General features: G+C 54.4%; 1 protein-coding gene across 8 annotated transcripts in view; it reads left to right on the top strand.

The window, feature by feature from the left end:
• Positions 1–13352, top strand: part of LOC133347894 (DNA (cytosine-5)-methyltransferase 3A-like) — a 118087-nt gene that overhangs the window by 87757 nt on the left and 16978 nt on the right. For all 8 annotated transcript variants that reach the window (XM_061560625.1, XM_061560623.1, XM_061560627.1 and 5 more), the window contains exons 7-14: positions 3501–3866; positions 7566–7730; positions 8315–8422; positions 9815–10010; positions 10949–11119; positions 11886–11930; positions 12220–12299; positions 13179–13291. In XM_061560625.1, the coding sequence (XP_061416609.1) occupies positions 3501–3866; positions 7566–7730; positions 8315–8422; positions 9815–10010; positions 10949–11119; positions 11886–11930; positions 12220–12299; positions 13179–13291 (1244 nt within the window). The remainder of the gene's footprint in view (positions 1–3500; positions 3867–7565; positions 7731–8314; positions 8423–9814; positions 10011–10948; positions 11120–11885; positions 11931–12219; positions 12300–13178; positions 13292–13352) is intronic.

The following is a 13352-nucleotide window of genomic DNA, read 5'->3' as shown; positions in this document are numbered from 1 at the left end:
GGGGAACAAGTTCAGAATCACCACCGCGGAGATGGAGCGATGAAATCAGCCGGTGCGGAGGAGCGAGCCGGACTGTTGCGTCGCAGGCATTGCGAGGGACAGCGACGGCTTGGCCAGGGACTTCATCCAGATGTTGGGAGAGCGAATTTCTGAAAGTTGAGTAAAGAACCCAGAGACTGGCGCGGGCAGGCAGCGCCAACTGTGACGCGTCCGTGTTTGCGCTGTGACGTCAGCGTGTCACGCTGGGGCGCTTCATGTCACCGTGGGGCAGCTGCGTGGAGACTAGATTTGAAGCTTTCGTGACTGCAATGATTCATATTCTTAGGTTGTTTCGGTAAAGTCACGTAGGTAAAAACATTAAAAAGTAAAATAAAATAAAAATAAAAATCACGACGTTTCGGAGGCAACACAAGCTTCCGTCTTCAGGTGGTACCGTTACCTACGTGACTTTACCGAAAAAACCTAAGAATATGCGTAGAGACTCGCAAGCACGCGTGCGACGGGCTTGGTGCGTAATTAATTTAAGCGGCGATTATCGCGTTCCTCTCGGTTTTTTCTTTTTACAAAGGGAGAAGCTGGTCACTCTGGGAGGGCAACTTCACATTGTGGAAGGCGCGAGTAGATAGGCCCGTTGTAAATAACTCTCAACTAAAATCACTCGCAGTCAAAACGGATCACGGCGGTTTCCTGGTCAGTCGCAGTTAGGGCGGTGCTAATCTGCCGCTTACAGCCCAGAGCCAGTGGTGGAAATTCCACATTCCCATAACAGATACGAGTCTTTTTTGGTAAAATGACGTAGGTAAATTTTTTTATTAAATTAAATCACGACGTTTCGGGCGCAACAAAAGCGTCCTTCCTCAGGTGGGGACAACTTAGCGAAAGCACACCGCTTAAGTGTGTAGTGAAAGCACAACGCTTAAATGTGTCAGACACACTTAAGCGGTGTGCTTTCGCTAAGTTGTCCCCACCTGAGGAAAGACGCTTGTGTTGTGCCGAAACGTCGTGATTTAATTTATTTAAATTTTTTACCTACATGACTTTACCGAAAAAAACCAAAGAGTATGAATTCTTGCATTCACGAAAACTTTAAATCTAGAATTAGATGCGAGTCTGTTCTCGGAGTGAACATTAGTCCAGTACTGTTAACTTTTATGTCGTTAATTGGAGCCTTGACGTGAGCCGCAGTGGCCTGCACTTGATACCGATGCCATGTGACGTTTGGGCAATGTCCACTTTCTAGCAGCTTGTGGTGGTGATGACTTTGATTTGTGAAAGTTTAGCCCGTAACATTTTTGGCATTAAATTAAATGGAGCTCCGGTGCTGCTGCAGAGCAAGGTTGAGAGGCGTCGAGTGGTGGCCGTTTTGACGGCAGTGCGCATTCGATTTCTTCGAACGAAAATTAAAAACTCTTCATTTCAGCCCTAATTCAGGCTCTACTTAAATTACTCTTGTCGTGGCATCAATTCGGGTTGTTTAAAACCCGCAGAGGAAAATAGCAAGTCGGTAACACGTCCAATTTTGTTTCATCATAGTCATACTCATCAATGGCTCGCAACTTGTGCTGATGAAGACATTCTGTTGTGGGGAGAAATTTACCCCCCCCCCCCCCCCCGTTGTGAAATTTTATAAATCGCCGCCGATCTTAAACCTTTTCAATCAGTCGAGCCTTACACAGAGAGAGAGTGTTTGCATCTCGATGGCTTTCGCTTGATGAAACACGGGATTTGATTTCAATTCAATTGCGCAATTTCCAGCCAGAGCCCCAGGTGCTCAGTGTTGACTTTGGCCACACCTCGCTCATCCCCGAGATATGAACGCCGCCTCCGGCTGTAATACGCCATTGTTTACTCGAATAAGAGGCGATCCGCCGCGTGATGCCAGTGTTATGTAACACGTCTGTTGCGGCAGGCTGCTGTCATCGCGCTCGTCCAGTGTTGGCGTGCGTTCGACGACGACGACGCTCACCGGTTGAGCCGGTAAAAGAGAAATTAAAGCCGCAGGGTCAGGCAGGCAAGGACGGCCAGAGACGAGGCTCCGTACTGATTGCGCCGCGGCCGTCCTGCGAGATGATAACAACCTCGCCTGGTATGCAGGAGGTCTTGCGTTCAATTCTCCCTGTGGTTGCGTGAATTTTTCTCCGGGTCCTCCGGTTTTCCCCTCCACATTTAGAAACATGCGTTTCGAGTTTTTGACTGCTATAAATTTTCACGTGATAAGCCACTTCGTTGAGCTCTCGTTTGTGGCCAGGTCGCTTATGAAAAAGAGCCACATAGCACAGTGGGGCCTTACCTGCTAAAATAATAAAATAAAACATAGACCTGCAGCCGCTTCCCATCAATCCTTTGCTGGCTGCTGGACTCCCCCGTGGATCGTAAGGCGGGGGGGGGGGGGAGTCGAGTGAGGCGGGTGGTGGTTTGCCCATGCCTCACCATGCCGACTCGATGTGGGTTAGCGAGGGCGAAGCGGTCTAGCGAGGGACGAGGAGCGTAGATGTGGGAACATAGAAGCACGGTGCAACAATGGATTTTGCCGCACTGCTAAATTACGTTTCATGGGGTTTTTTCCCCCGTGTTCTTGTTTCCTCCCACGTGTAAACGCTCATTAATTAGTTGATAACGCCTCAATATATAGGGCCAATGTAAAGGAAGTGCCTTTATATTGGCCCTGGTGGCCTCAGCTGATGGAAAGCAAAGCATCCCCTGTGTCCGTGGCGTTACCCCGAGTCCCAGTTCACTCTGCGCTGCCCTCTGTTGAGAGCCCAGGAAATTTGTTGAAGAGCACTTGGGATTATTTGAGTCCCCTCCACATTATTAATGGTTCTTTCCACATGGTGCATCAAGCGTTGCGTGTGACTCGTACTAGCACAGTGCTTCAATCGTAAGAAAATACTTGAGCCTCCTTTATCCTTTCGATGGGTTTTGTACGGCGTCTTGAGATGAAATTGCATTTGGACGTTAAATGTGTGTCATATCACGTGTGCTGCACTTATTCTACTACTTACATAACTCGTGCGTTTTCTCTCCGGTTTCCTCCCACATGTTTGAACGGTCACGAATGGAGTTGGTCAAAGATCTTTATATAGGATTACAGAACTTGGGCAATTAATGTTGCTGGTTCTCGCTGCCTTTCCGTTTGTCTGTCCTTTCCCCAGCCCCTCCACGCATAAACTGGGCACTTTACACATTCTACAGTGCGTTGAGAGACAGATTGCATGAATTACACCACTATTTGAAAAGACAAAATTGTTGTTACTCATTTAGTTATTACTCGATTAACTTGAACTGGTTGACACCGCTATTTAAAAAGAAAACGATTGTTGTTACTCATTTAATTATATGATTACTCAAATAACTTGAAACGGTTAAAATAAAACCGTACAACATGCTTGCTTTGAAACATTCCGTGGCATGGGGAGGCCTTCATCCAGCAGTGGAGCGTACACGTGCACACATCTCACATGCCCTTTCCCCTCCCTGTGGCCATTTATTCGTCGGCGCAGAAGCAGCGCAAGCGGAAATCAGACGGCGACGGGAGCCCCCCCTTGCTCTCCCGCCAGCCTCTGCTGCCCTCGCCCGTACTTCTGCCCTCTCCGCCGCTGCCCCCGACGCCTCCCCCGGCCCCTCCCCCTCTGCCGCCGCTGCCGCCGCCGCCGCCCGAGCGCAAGGAGCCGCCGGCGCTGGAGGCCCCGAAGCGCTCCGAGGCGGCGGAGCCCGAGAAGGAGGCGGCGCAGAGCGGGGCCGCTCCGGCGCCCGGGGCGGGAGACTCGAGCGGTTCCGGTCAGCACGGCGAGGGCGGCGACGTGGGGCCGGGCGAGCAGGCCGGCGCCGCGGCGGCCACCACCTCGGAGCTGCAGCAGGAATACCAGGTGAGGCGTCGGCCGTGCCAGCGCCGGGCCAAATTGAACCTTGCACGATGGCAGGTGAGAATTTACCCGTGCTGGTGCCGGGCGAGATAAATCACCTGCGGGACGTCGTCATCCATGTGAACGCCGGGTGAGAAGTCGCGTGCGTAGCCACGGGTGAACATTGATCATCGCCGGCCCGCGTGGCGAGGACTTAGGCGAGATCTTCTGTGCAGAGGCACGGGTGATAAATTTCCCCTACGAATGCTAAGTCAAAACTTCCGTACACGAGCACAGGTCAGCACAGGTGAGGACAAGTGAGCACGTGTCAGAACTGTTTTTTTTGTGTCTAGTTTGTTGTCCTTCCCCCGCATCTCTGATTAGCATATTTGGAGACATATGGTGCAAACGAAGTTCAACATACATACTTAGATAACAGGTACGGCATTTGAGCAAATTCCATTGGCAGTGGCAGCTTTAGGTAAGTGGATACGGAACTGGGCCTTTAATTATTCCAGGAACGTTAATGATAAAACAAAAACTAAACTAAAGCTTTAAACTATTTGTATTTAACCAGGTAAGGCCTACTGAGCTATATAGCTCTTTTTCAGAAGCCACAAATGATAGTTCAACAAAGCGGATTATCACGTGAACATTTATAGCAGCCAATTACTCTAAACGCGTGTTTCTAAACATGTTTCTAAATATGCGTTTAAGTCGTCGTCACAAGAGTAAATTATTGAGCCGGAGGCTAAGTTATTAATTTGAGAGATTTTCAGGCCACATTCCTCCACGCTTACCGGTCACATGCTTCACTCGGCGGCATCAGAACGTCACGAGCGCGGCATTCTGCCTGAAAGCCTCACTTGTTGGAGGCTTTCAATGAACGGCAGAAAAATGCTCACGTCCATACAGCGGGCTTGTCGCGACTTGTTGGTTGAACCGGTTACAAAAAAAAATCTATATAATTATCAGGTCAACCGAAAGTCACTATTAATGTGCCATTAAGCGGCACCCACTCGAAACAATCCTCGCCGTTGTTAAAATGGTGGGACGCGCGGCCGGATTTCTGACCCCGTGTTTGTCTTGCCGAGTAAATCCCGTGGTGAAACATTCGCTGGCCATCTCGCTTGCGGTGCCACATCCAATCACGACTCGCGAGCCACATCTGGGCAGCGCTCTTGATGGCATCCACCTGAGTTGGTGTTCAGGGGCTCTCTGCCAGTAGAATGCCTTCGCCTGGCGTACTTTACCAACGGGAAAATCAACATACCACCGGTGCTTCTGGCAGACAGCTATGAAATTCGTTTTCCTCTTTATTTTTCCTTCCCGACGTCCTTGCCGTCCGGTTTTGTCCATATATATATTTTTGTTGTGCTGAAAATGCAATAATTTTGAATGCTCGCGCATTGAATGGGGAAGCCAAAAAATGTGGCATGGAATGGGTCCTTCCCCAGAGCCGAGCGCGGCTCCATGACCTCGCTAAATGGCCGCCCGTTTGAGGGAGCGTCGTGGCACAGACTCTGACCCCACTCAGCTCCGGGGTCTGCAGTACTTCGGATTTCCCTCTCCAAGTCATTCAATCTCCCCTCTTGCAAATTAATGAAATGGATGTCAAGTTGGGTTTCCATTTATATGTTGATTACAGCGATATGGCATTACCCGCACATTACGCACGACGCGGTGAGCCTCTGGGCGGTGGACCCCGGGGGAGTCGGGGAGCTGGAGACGTGCGGGGTGCAGAGTTTACCCAACTAAAAGTCAATGGAACCTCCAGTGTCGTATAACGATAATGTATACACTGGTTCATTATGCCTGATGTAAAGAAATTGTCATTCACCACTCCTAACGATGCTGTAATCGCGTAACGAGCCTCGCTCCTGCCGTCTCCGCTCCTGGACAGGCGTCTTTCGTTCAGCGCTGTTACGAATAACACGAAGCCATCCCATTTAAAGAATGCACTGGGTTTATTTTTCTCAGCGAGACGTTATTCCACTGCCGTTGACGGTGGGCAGACGGCCGCCGTGTTCGCGTGCGGCGGTGGGAAGTCGGCGCCGTTGCCCGGTCCCCACTTCCCCCGAGCCTCCAATACGCCCCTGGTGTTCCGAACGCTCTCTAATCCAATTGGCCAAACATCGCGGTGAAGGAAACCTCCTGAAATGCCCTTCATAGAGTCTCAACACTCTCAATACCCATCGAGGACATGAGTTTTATTATTATTCGAGGAGTGATGCCACTGTGGTTAGCACAGTGTGCTATGAATCTGGCATCCTGATCTGTCAATTCCCCGCCTACAGCTTACATCCCCAATTAGCACGGTTGGCTACGTACAGTGTAAAGGAAGTTCAGCATACAAACATCAGTCTACCAAAGTGATATCTGAACGGGTCCTGGGCACCACTCCTCACCAGCCAGAACTCACCAGTGTGGTCAAACAGCCCCTATGACTGGCACAGAGTGGGGAGTCCTTCATCCAGCAGTGGATTAACAATGGGATATAAATCGTATTTATTGTTATATTTGCTCTTATTATTTCAGCTGAACAGTGTCCGTGGAGTGTGTGTGCATAAGACTAAGATCCAGGCCGCATGAACTGGTTAAAAATATTGCTCGTCACGCTTGCCTTGCAACGCAAACCAGGAAATCGGTCTCTAATTTTCTGGCCTTGCAGCTCGTTTCACGCTCGTTCATTAAGACGTGTTTATGTATTGATAAAGTACAAAGACAAAGGTCCCCGTATAGCCTTTTACAGACTGTTGGGGAAAGTGCCGTTCGTGAGCACCTATGAAGCTGGCATGGCACACGAGGGGGCAGTGGCCACCACTATGCCCGGCCGCCTTTGTCTCCCCAGTGGCGATGTTTACACGTTGCCCTATGTACTCATATAAGACTGAGTCAACCTGGAGGAGGTTCAGGACCAGTTCAGATAATTGTTAATGGCGTTGGCCGTGAATGGGAATTGAATTCTGATTACCGGGTTTGTAGCGCAGCGTGTTAACTGCTGCACCGCTGCTCCCCATGATATAGTACTAACACACACACGCGGAGAGGAAGCGATGGTGTGTGCCTAGCGCATTGCATTACAAACCCAGTGACCCGAGTTCAATTCCCGGCCGCGGCTAACATCAGTGGTGAGCGATATCTGAGCCGGTCCTTGACGATCATGCCTTCTCCAACACACACGACTGACCAGTGTGGTGAAGTATGGTCAATCAACTCCCGTGACTGACACGGCGTAAGGCGGTCTTTATCCAGCAGTGGATTAACACTGTACACAAATATAGAGCAGTACATTACGTTGCTAAAGCACATTTAATTTTATTATAATGGTACGAGTATATGTGTTAATAATAATTGAGACTTTTTTTGCTGTTAAATTTGAGCAATTTTAACCAGCTCTCCTGTCTAAATGGAATTTTTGGTTTTTCAAAGTGGGGGGCTAAAGTCTTTAGTCTTCCCTCCCCAATCGCAACATTCACCCACTGCTGGTAGACCCATGCCCACTCGCAGCCTGGTGCTGTATTCACCTAGCGCCGCACAGGGCCAAGCTGCCATCAGGGGGTCCCCTAGGCCAAAACCTGCATTGTTATCATATTATACACGTCTGCCAAGCAGGGACAGAGGGATGGGGGGAGGCGGGGCGGTGGGGGGAGCGCAATTTCTGCCGTGCCCTCCCCCTCCACGCGTTTCCCGACCGCTGCTCACGGGAGGCTGTTCCGGCAGGATGGCTACGGGTTCCGGATCGGCGAGCTCGTGTGGGGGAAGATCCGAGGCTTCTCGTGGTGGCCGGGCCGCGTCGTGTCCTGGGAGGAGGCCGAGCAGTACTACTGGTACTTCACGGAGGGCACGCGCTGGGTCAAGTGGTACGGCGACGGCAAGTTCTCACTGGTGAGGGGAGCGCCTGCCGTGGCGGCGGCAGTGCCCGCCGAGTTGGTGGGCTCAATACTACGATAAGTCGGCATAGAGGGGGCCGCGTCGCTCGAAAGTCGAAGCGCTGAGCTGGCACATCCGGGATCCTCGGGTCAAATCCAGCCTGCCGCCTGTGGTTGATCAAAACGGCTTCACGAGGGTTGGTGGTCTCAGCCCGACCACCGCGAATGTCCGACGCGAAGAACTCGGAGGTCAGAGCGCTGAGCTTGGCACCACGGAGATCCTTGCTTCGAATCCAGGCAGCCACCAGTCATGAAACGACATTCTGAATTGTAGCGAGTTGACTGACTCGGTCAGTAAAAAACCCATCCCATAAAATGTTGTGTCTGCACTCAATGTGGCTAATTTTCAGCTATGAGAATTCAACTATCAAATAAACAGATTCACTATTGTGCAACGAGCATTACTGTCTGAGGCAGAGCGGGTGGCAAAGTGCTGATGATGACTGATGATCACCATTACTGTTGCTTGTGGTGATGTCTGCTTTGAAACAATTGAATAATTAACTGGGGCGTGCCCACCCTCCCTTCGTTTGCCCACAGGTGCCTGTGGAAAAGCTTTCCCTCTTCAGTAAGTTTGAAGAGAACTTCCACCAGCCAACGTACGCCAAGCAGCTCATCTACCGCAAGGCCATCTACGAGGCGCTGCAGGTGAGCGAACGCTCGTCACGCGCGCGGGAGTCACGCGTCGCGACGACAGCATGCAGTGAATTCGATGCATTTAATGCGCGGGGGGGAGGGCAGAAAACGCGCACGCACGTCGTGTACGGTGCGTACGCGCAACGCGCCGCGGGCCGCCCGCCCACCCCCGCCTTGACCACCCACCCCCGCCTTGACCACCCACCCCCGCCTTGACCACCCACCCCCGCCTTGACCGCCCCCGCCTTGACCGCCCCCGCCTTGACCGTCCCCGCCTTGACCGCCCCCCCCTTGACCATCCACCCCCGCCTTGACCGCCCCTGCCTTGACCGCCCCCGCCTTGACCGCCCACCCCCGCCTTGACCACCCACCCCCGCCTTGACCACCCACCCCCGCCTTGACCGCCCCCGCCTTGACCGCCCCTGCCTTGACCGCCCACCCCCGCCTTGACCACCCACCCCCGCCTTGACCGCCCCCGCTTTGACCGCCCCCGCCTTGACCACCCACCCCCGCCTTGACCGCCCCCGCCTTGACCGCCCCCGCCTTGACCGCCCTCGCCTTGACCGCTCCCGCCTTGACCACCCCCCCCCGCCTTGACTGCCCTCGCCTTGACCGCCCCTGCCTTGACCACCCACCCCCGCCTTGACCGCCCCTGCCTTGACCGCTCCCGCCTTGACCACCCACCCCCACCTTGACCGCCCCCGCCTTGACCACCCACCCCCACCTTGACCGCCCCCGCCTTGACCGCCCCCGCCTTGACCGCTCCCGCCTTGACCACCCACCCCCGCCTTGACCGCCCCCGCCTTGACCGCCCCCGCCTTGACCGCCCCCGCCTTGACCGCTCCCGCATTGACCACCCACCCCCGCCTTGACCACCCACCCCCGCCTTGACCGCCCCCGCCTTGACCGCCCCCGCCTTGACCGCCCCCGCCTTGACCGCCCCCGCCTTGACCGCCCCCACCTTGACCGCTCCCGCCTTGACCGCCCCCGCCTTGACCGCCCCCACCTTGACCACCCACCCCCGCCTTGACCACCCACCCCTGCCTTGACCGCCCCCGCCTTGACCGCCCCCGCCTTGACCGCCCCCGCTTTGACCGCCCCCACCTTGACCGCTCCCGCCTTGACCGCCCCCGCCTTGACCGCCCCCGCCTTGACCGCCCCCACCTTGACCGCTCCCGCCTTGACCGCCCCCGCCTTGACCGCCCCCACCTTGACCACCCACCCCCGCCTTGACCACCCACCCCCGCCTTGACCACCCACCCCCGCCTTGACCACCCACCCCCGCCTTGACCGCCCCTGCCTTGACCGCCTCCGCCTTGACCGCCCCCGCCTTGACCGCCCCCACCTTGACCGCTCCCGCCTTGACCGCCCCCGCCTTGACCGCCCCCGCCCGCTCTCCCGCAGGTCGCGAGCCGCCGGGCCGGCAAGCAGCTCCCGCAGCTGCCGGAGGGCGACATGGACCACAACGAGGGCGACTTTGCGGCCCTGCTGGAGGAGCGCCTCAAGCCACTGATGGAGTGGGCGCTGGGCGGCTTCCCCCCCAAGGGGGCCAAGGGCCTGGAGCCGCCCTCGGGGGAGCCGTCGCCAACGCCATGCGTCGGTGAGCCTGCGCACCGGGCTGCGCCATCGAAGTCGGAAAACATTAGTCCTCGTACACGTACGCGATCCGTATTTATGTGCATGTACGCGTTTGTACATGTACACGATTTGACGTCCATAACCAGGGAGCTTAAAAATTGCTGTTTGTATTTTCCTGGGCATATTATTCATATGTATGTATAAGTGATGGGTAAATACATTCACATTTAGAAAAAATATATATTGAAATAGCCACGTCAGCTTCAAGCGTGTTCACGCGTTAATCTTGCCTCTATTTTTATTTCCGTCTCTCGCGGCGCCGTGAATGATTTATGGGGCACGGTGCCGCGCGGAGGTCAGAGCAGAGGCCTGGAAGGGGGGCGGGGTAGAGGGGGGTCGGTGGGGGGGGCAGAGAGGGCGGCAGGGGGAGGGGCTCGCAGGCAGCAGCGGTCGGGAGACTTCACGATGACCATCGTGTCCCGGCGGAGTATGAGCACCAATGCATAGAGAGCTGATTAAAAATAAAAAAGTCTTAATCTCTGTCCTGCTCAAATTGGCGTTGAGACATGGGTGCTCATATTCTATTTACAGCTTTTGAGCCAGTGGTGGAAATTCCACAAACCTATCCAGATGACAACCACTGTTGTCTTCCCCACAAAGTGGTAGCTATTTTATTGACCTAGGAGGGATGATGGGTTGAATCGACCCCCAACAAGGATTTGAACTCACAACCTTCTGATTGCGGAGCAAACCCGCTCTGGAGTTGAGCCATCTGGTCAGTTGGAGAAGCGTGTGCTTGAAATTATACCGAGAGAAAAAAGAGAGGAACGTGTGGATTCAAAAACACACGTGGGTCGGAGTCATCGTATGAACTGGTAGGAAAAGTAATTGGCCACGGGCAGCACACGTCACCAGACGGCGGTGAACCCCAACCGGGCGAGTGTTGTCGCTTTGCCCCAGTGCGGCAGAGCCACTGCCCGATGCGTCTGCCCCTGGAGGGCCCCCCGCTGCTCAAGCGCAAGCTCGTGGACTCCTACGTGTACGTGGACCGCAAGCGCCCACTGCTGCCCAAGAAGCCCAAGCCGCCGCCGCCCATCAAAGCCAAGCAGATCAAGCTGGCCGGCCTGCGGGGTGCGTGGGCGGTTTTTGCCGCACGCACACAAATCACGCGCACGCACGTACGCGCACACATGATATGCGGGGATGGAGATCCCCTGTGGAGCCGTGCACGGCCGCTGGGTTGATGAGTTGTTAAGGACGAGCGTGGTGCACGACGGGGTGGCGTGACCAGCGTCGCCACATCGGGAACTTGTTTAGGGCCGTGTCGACCTATGGGAGGCCCACAACCCGTGCAGATAACACTTTGATGCTGGTCGTGGTTGGGAAGTGAACTCAGGCTGCCGGGTTCCTAGCGCGATATGAATACTCACAGACAACTGTACAAAGACAAAGATACCCTTTATAGCCTTAGCAGACTGTTTGGGCAAGTGTTTTTAGCGAACACCTATGAAGGCTGCAACTGCACACGAGGGGTCGATGGCCAGCACCATGCCCGGGCGCCTTTATCTCCCCAGTGACGATGTGCACACACCACACCAGGTACTCATTTGAGGCTGAGTCGACCTAGAAGATGCTGGTCTCGAACTTGGGTCGCCGGGATTCTTAGCGCAGCTCACTAACCACGACGCTACCGACTGTACACATGCATATGCTGTGCACACTCACCGACAAAGGCATGTACGCAGGTGAGCAGCGAGTTCTGAATAAGCACAACTATCGCAGGTGAAGTTTCCCATCGGTGCAGAGGCCCCACCGCGTAGAACAGCTCAGCAGCTTCCAGCCTCGTGCCCGCTCGTTCCGCCCTGGGTAACGCGCCCTCCCTCCCATCTCGTTGCAGACCAACACATTTACGAAGTCCGGCGGAAAAACAGAAACATCGAAGGTAAAGCAGAGTGGAGCTTCGCGCCTCTCCGCCTCTGCCACTCCAGTGCGATGGGCGTGTGACAGCCACGCGGTCGGGAAGTTGTGATTATTAGTAATCGACGGGTATCACGCGCGCCTGGTTTTAAGAAAAGGACTTCGACCGACCGCTCCGTTGCGATCCCGGTGCCAAAGCCACTCGACTGCGCGCGATATTTTTCAACTCCGTTGTGACTTGTACCCTTTAAGAAGACCGATGTGCGATGGGACTGTGTTCGGCGTCCGTAACCATGACTCTGCGTCGTTGCCAGATGTGTGCATCGCGTGCGGCAGCCTTGACGTGATCACCCACCATCCGCTGTTTGAGGGCGGAATGTGCCAGCCGTGCAAGGTGAGACCGCGCGCACTTCGAGCCGAGCGGCATCGTCGCGCGCCTCGCGATCACCGCGCCGGATTTGTTCTTGCTCCCATTTCTGTTTGTTTCCATCGCTGTGCTTTTTTCTTTCGTGCTTTGACTTTGTCATTGTGGTGACCCCCCGCGTATCTCACTCGTGCACACAAGCCTCTGTCCTGGTCTCTCTAGATCTCACCAGGTTCGACAAAAATAAACTTGAAGACGTGGTGCGTCCGACAGTAGCCTCGCATCTTCTTGGTTCTTTTGGTAAAGTCACGTAGAATGGAAATAATAAAATAATAATAATAAAACATATTAAAATAATTATCACGACGTATCGGCCACAACGCAAGCAGACAGGCCTCGCAATTGTGCTTTTGGCGTATCGTACACATTTGTTGTGATATTTGTAAAGCTGTGTTGCTTTTACTTGTACGGTGTGTAGACAATGTGCTGGTGTACCACACTGGTGTACAATTATTTTGGTTAAACAAAAGACTCAACACGTTCGTCAATACCACGATGGCTTTAAAACAAACAAAGACATTATTGACGACGTTTCAGGCAATGGTCTTTCTTCACCGCGCAAAAGCAAATAAATAAACCAGAGTTGAGGTCAAACGGGCCGTGACCCCAGCTGGCTAGAGAGACCCTTGCTTTGGGCAGTCATCCGGGGCGTGTTGAACGAGCGACTCGGTGACTCGGAGACGGCCAACCGCGCTGCTGCGGCGAGACAATCAAACTCGTCGCTCCGTACGCGGCACCGCCAGTGCGGCCGGCAACGGCGGGGGCAGAGGGCGGGGAAAAACGTCGTTCGCAAAAATGTATCCGGTGGTGATCGCCCCCCGCGCACTCTCTCCCTTCGTTTTTCCACAGAGCACCTTCATGGAGTGTGCCTTTCAATACGACGACGACGGCTACCAAGCCTACTGCTCCGTCTGCTACGGCGGCGGCGAGGTGCTCATGTGTGGCAACAGCAATTGTTGCAGGTGGGGGTCGTCGATGGCACCCGCCATGCTTCCGCGTCGCTTCGCCCGCCGTGTTCCGTCG

This window comes from Lethenteron reissneri, chromosome 26 (genome assembly GCF_015708825.2).
Source record: "Lethenteron reissneri isolate LAM-NWPU_2019-01 chromosome 26, ASM1570882v1, whole genome shotgun sequence".
Taxonomy (NCBI): Eukaryota; Metazoa; Chordata; class Hyperoartia; order Petromyzontiformes; family Petromyzontidae; genus Lethenteron; species Lethenteron reissneri.
The sequence above is the reverse complement of the archived record's forward strand: the minus strand, read 5'-3'. Positions and strand labels throughout refer to the sequence as shown.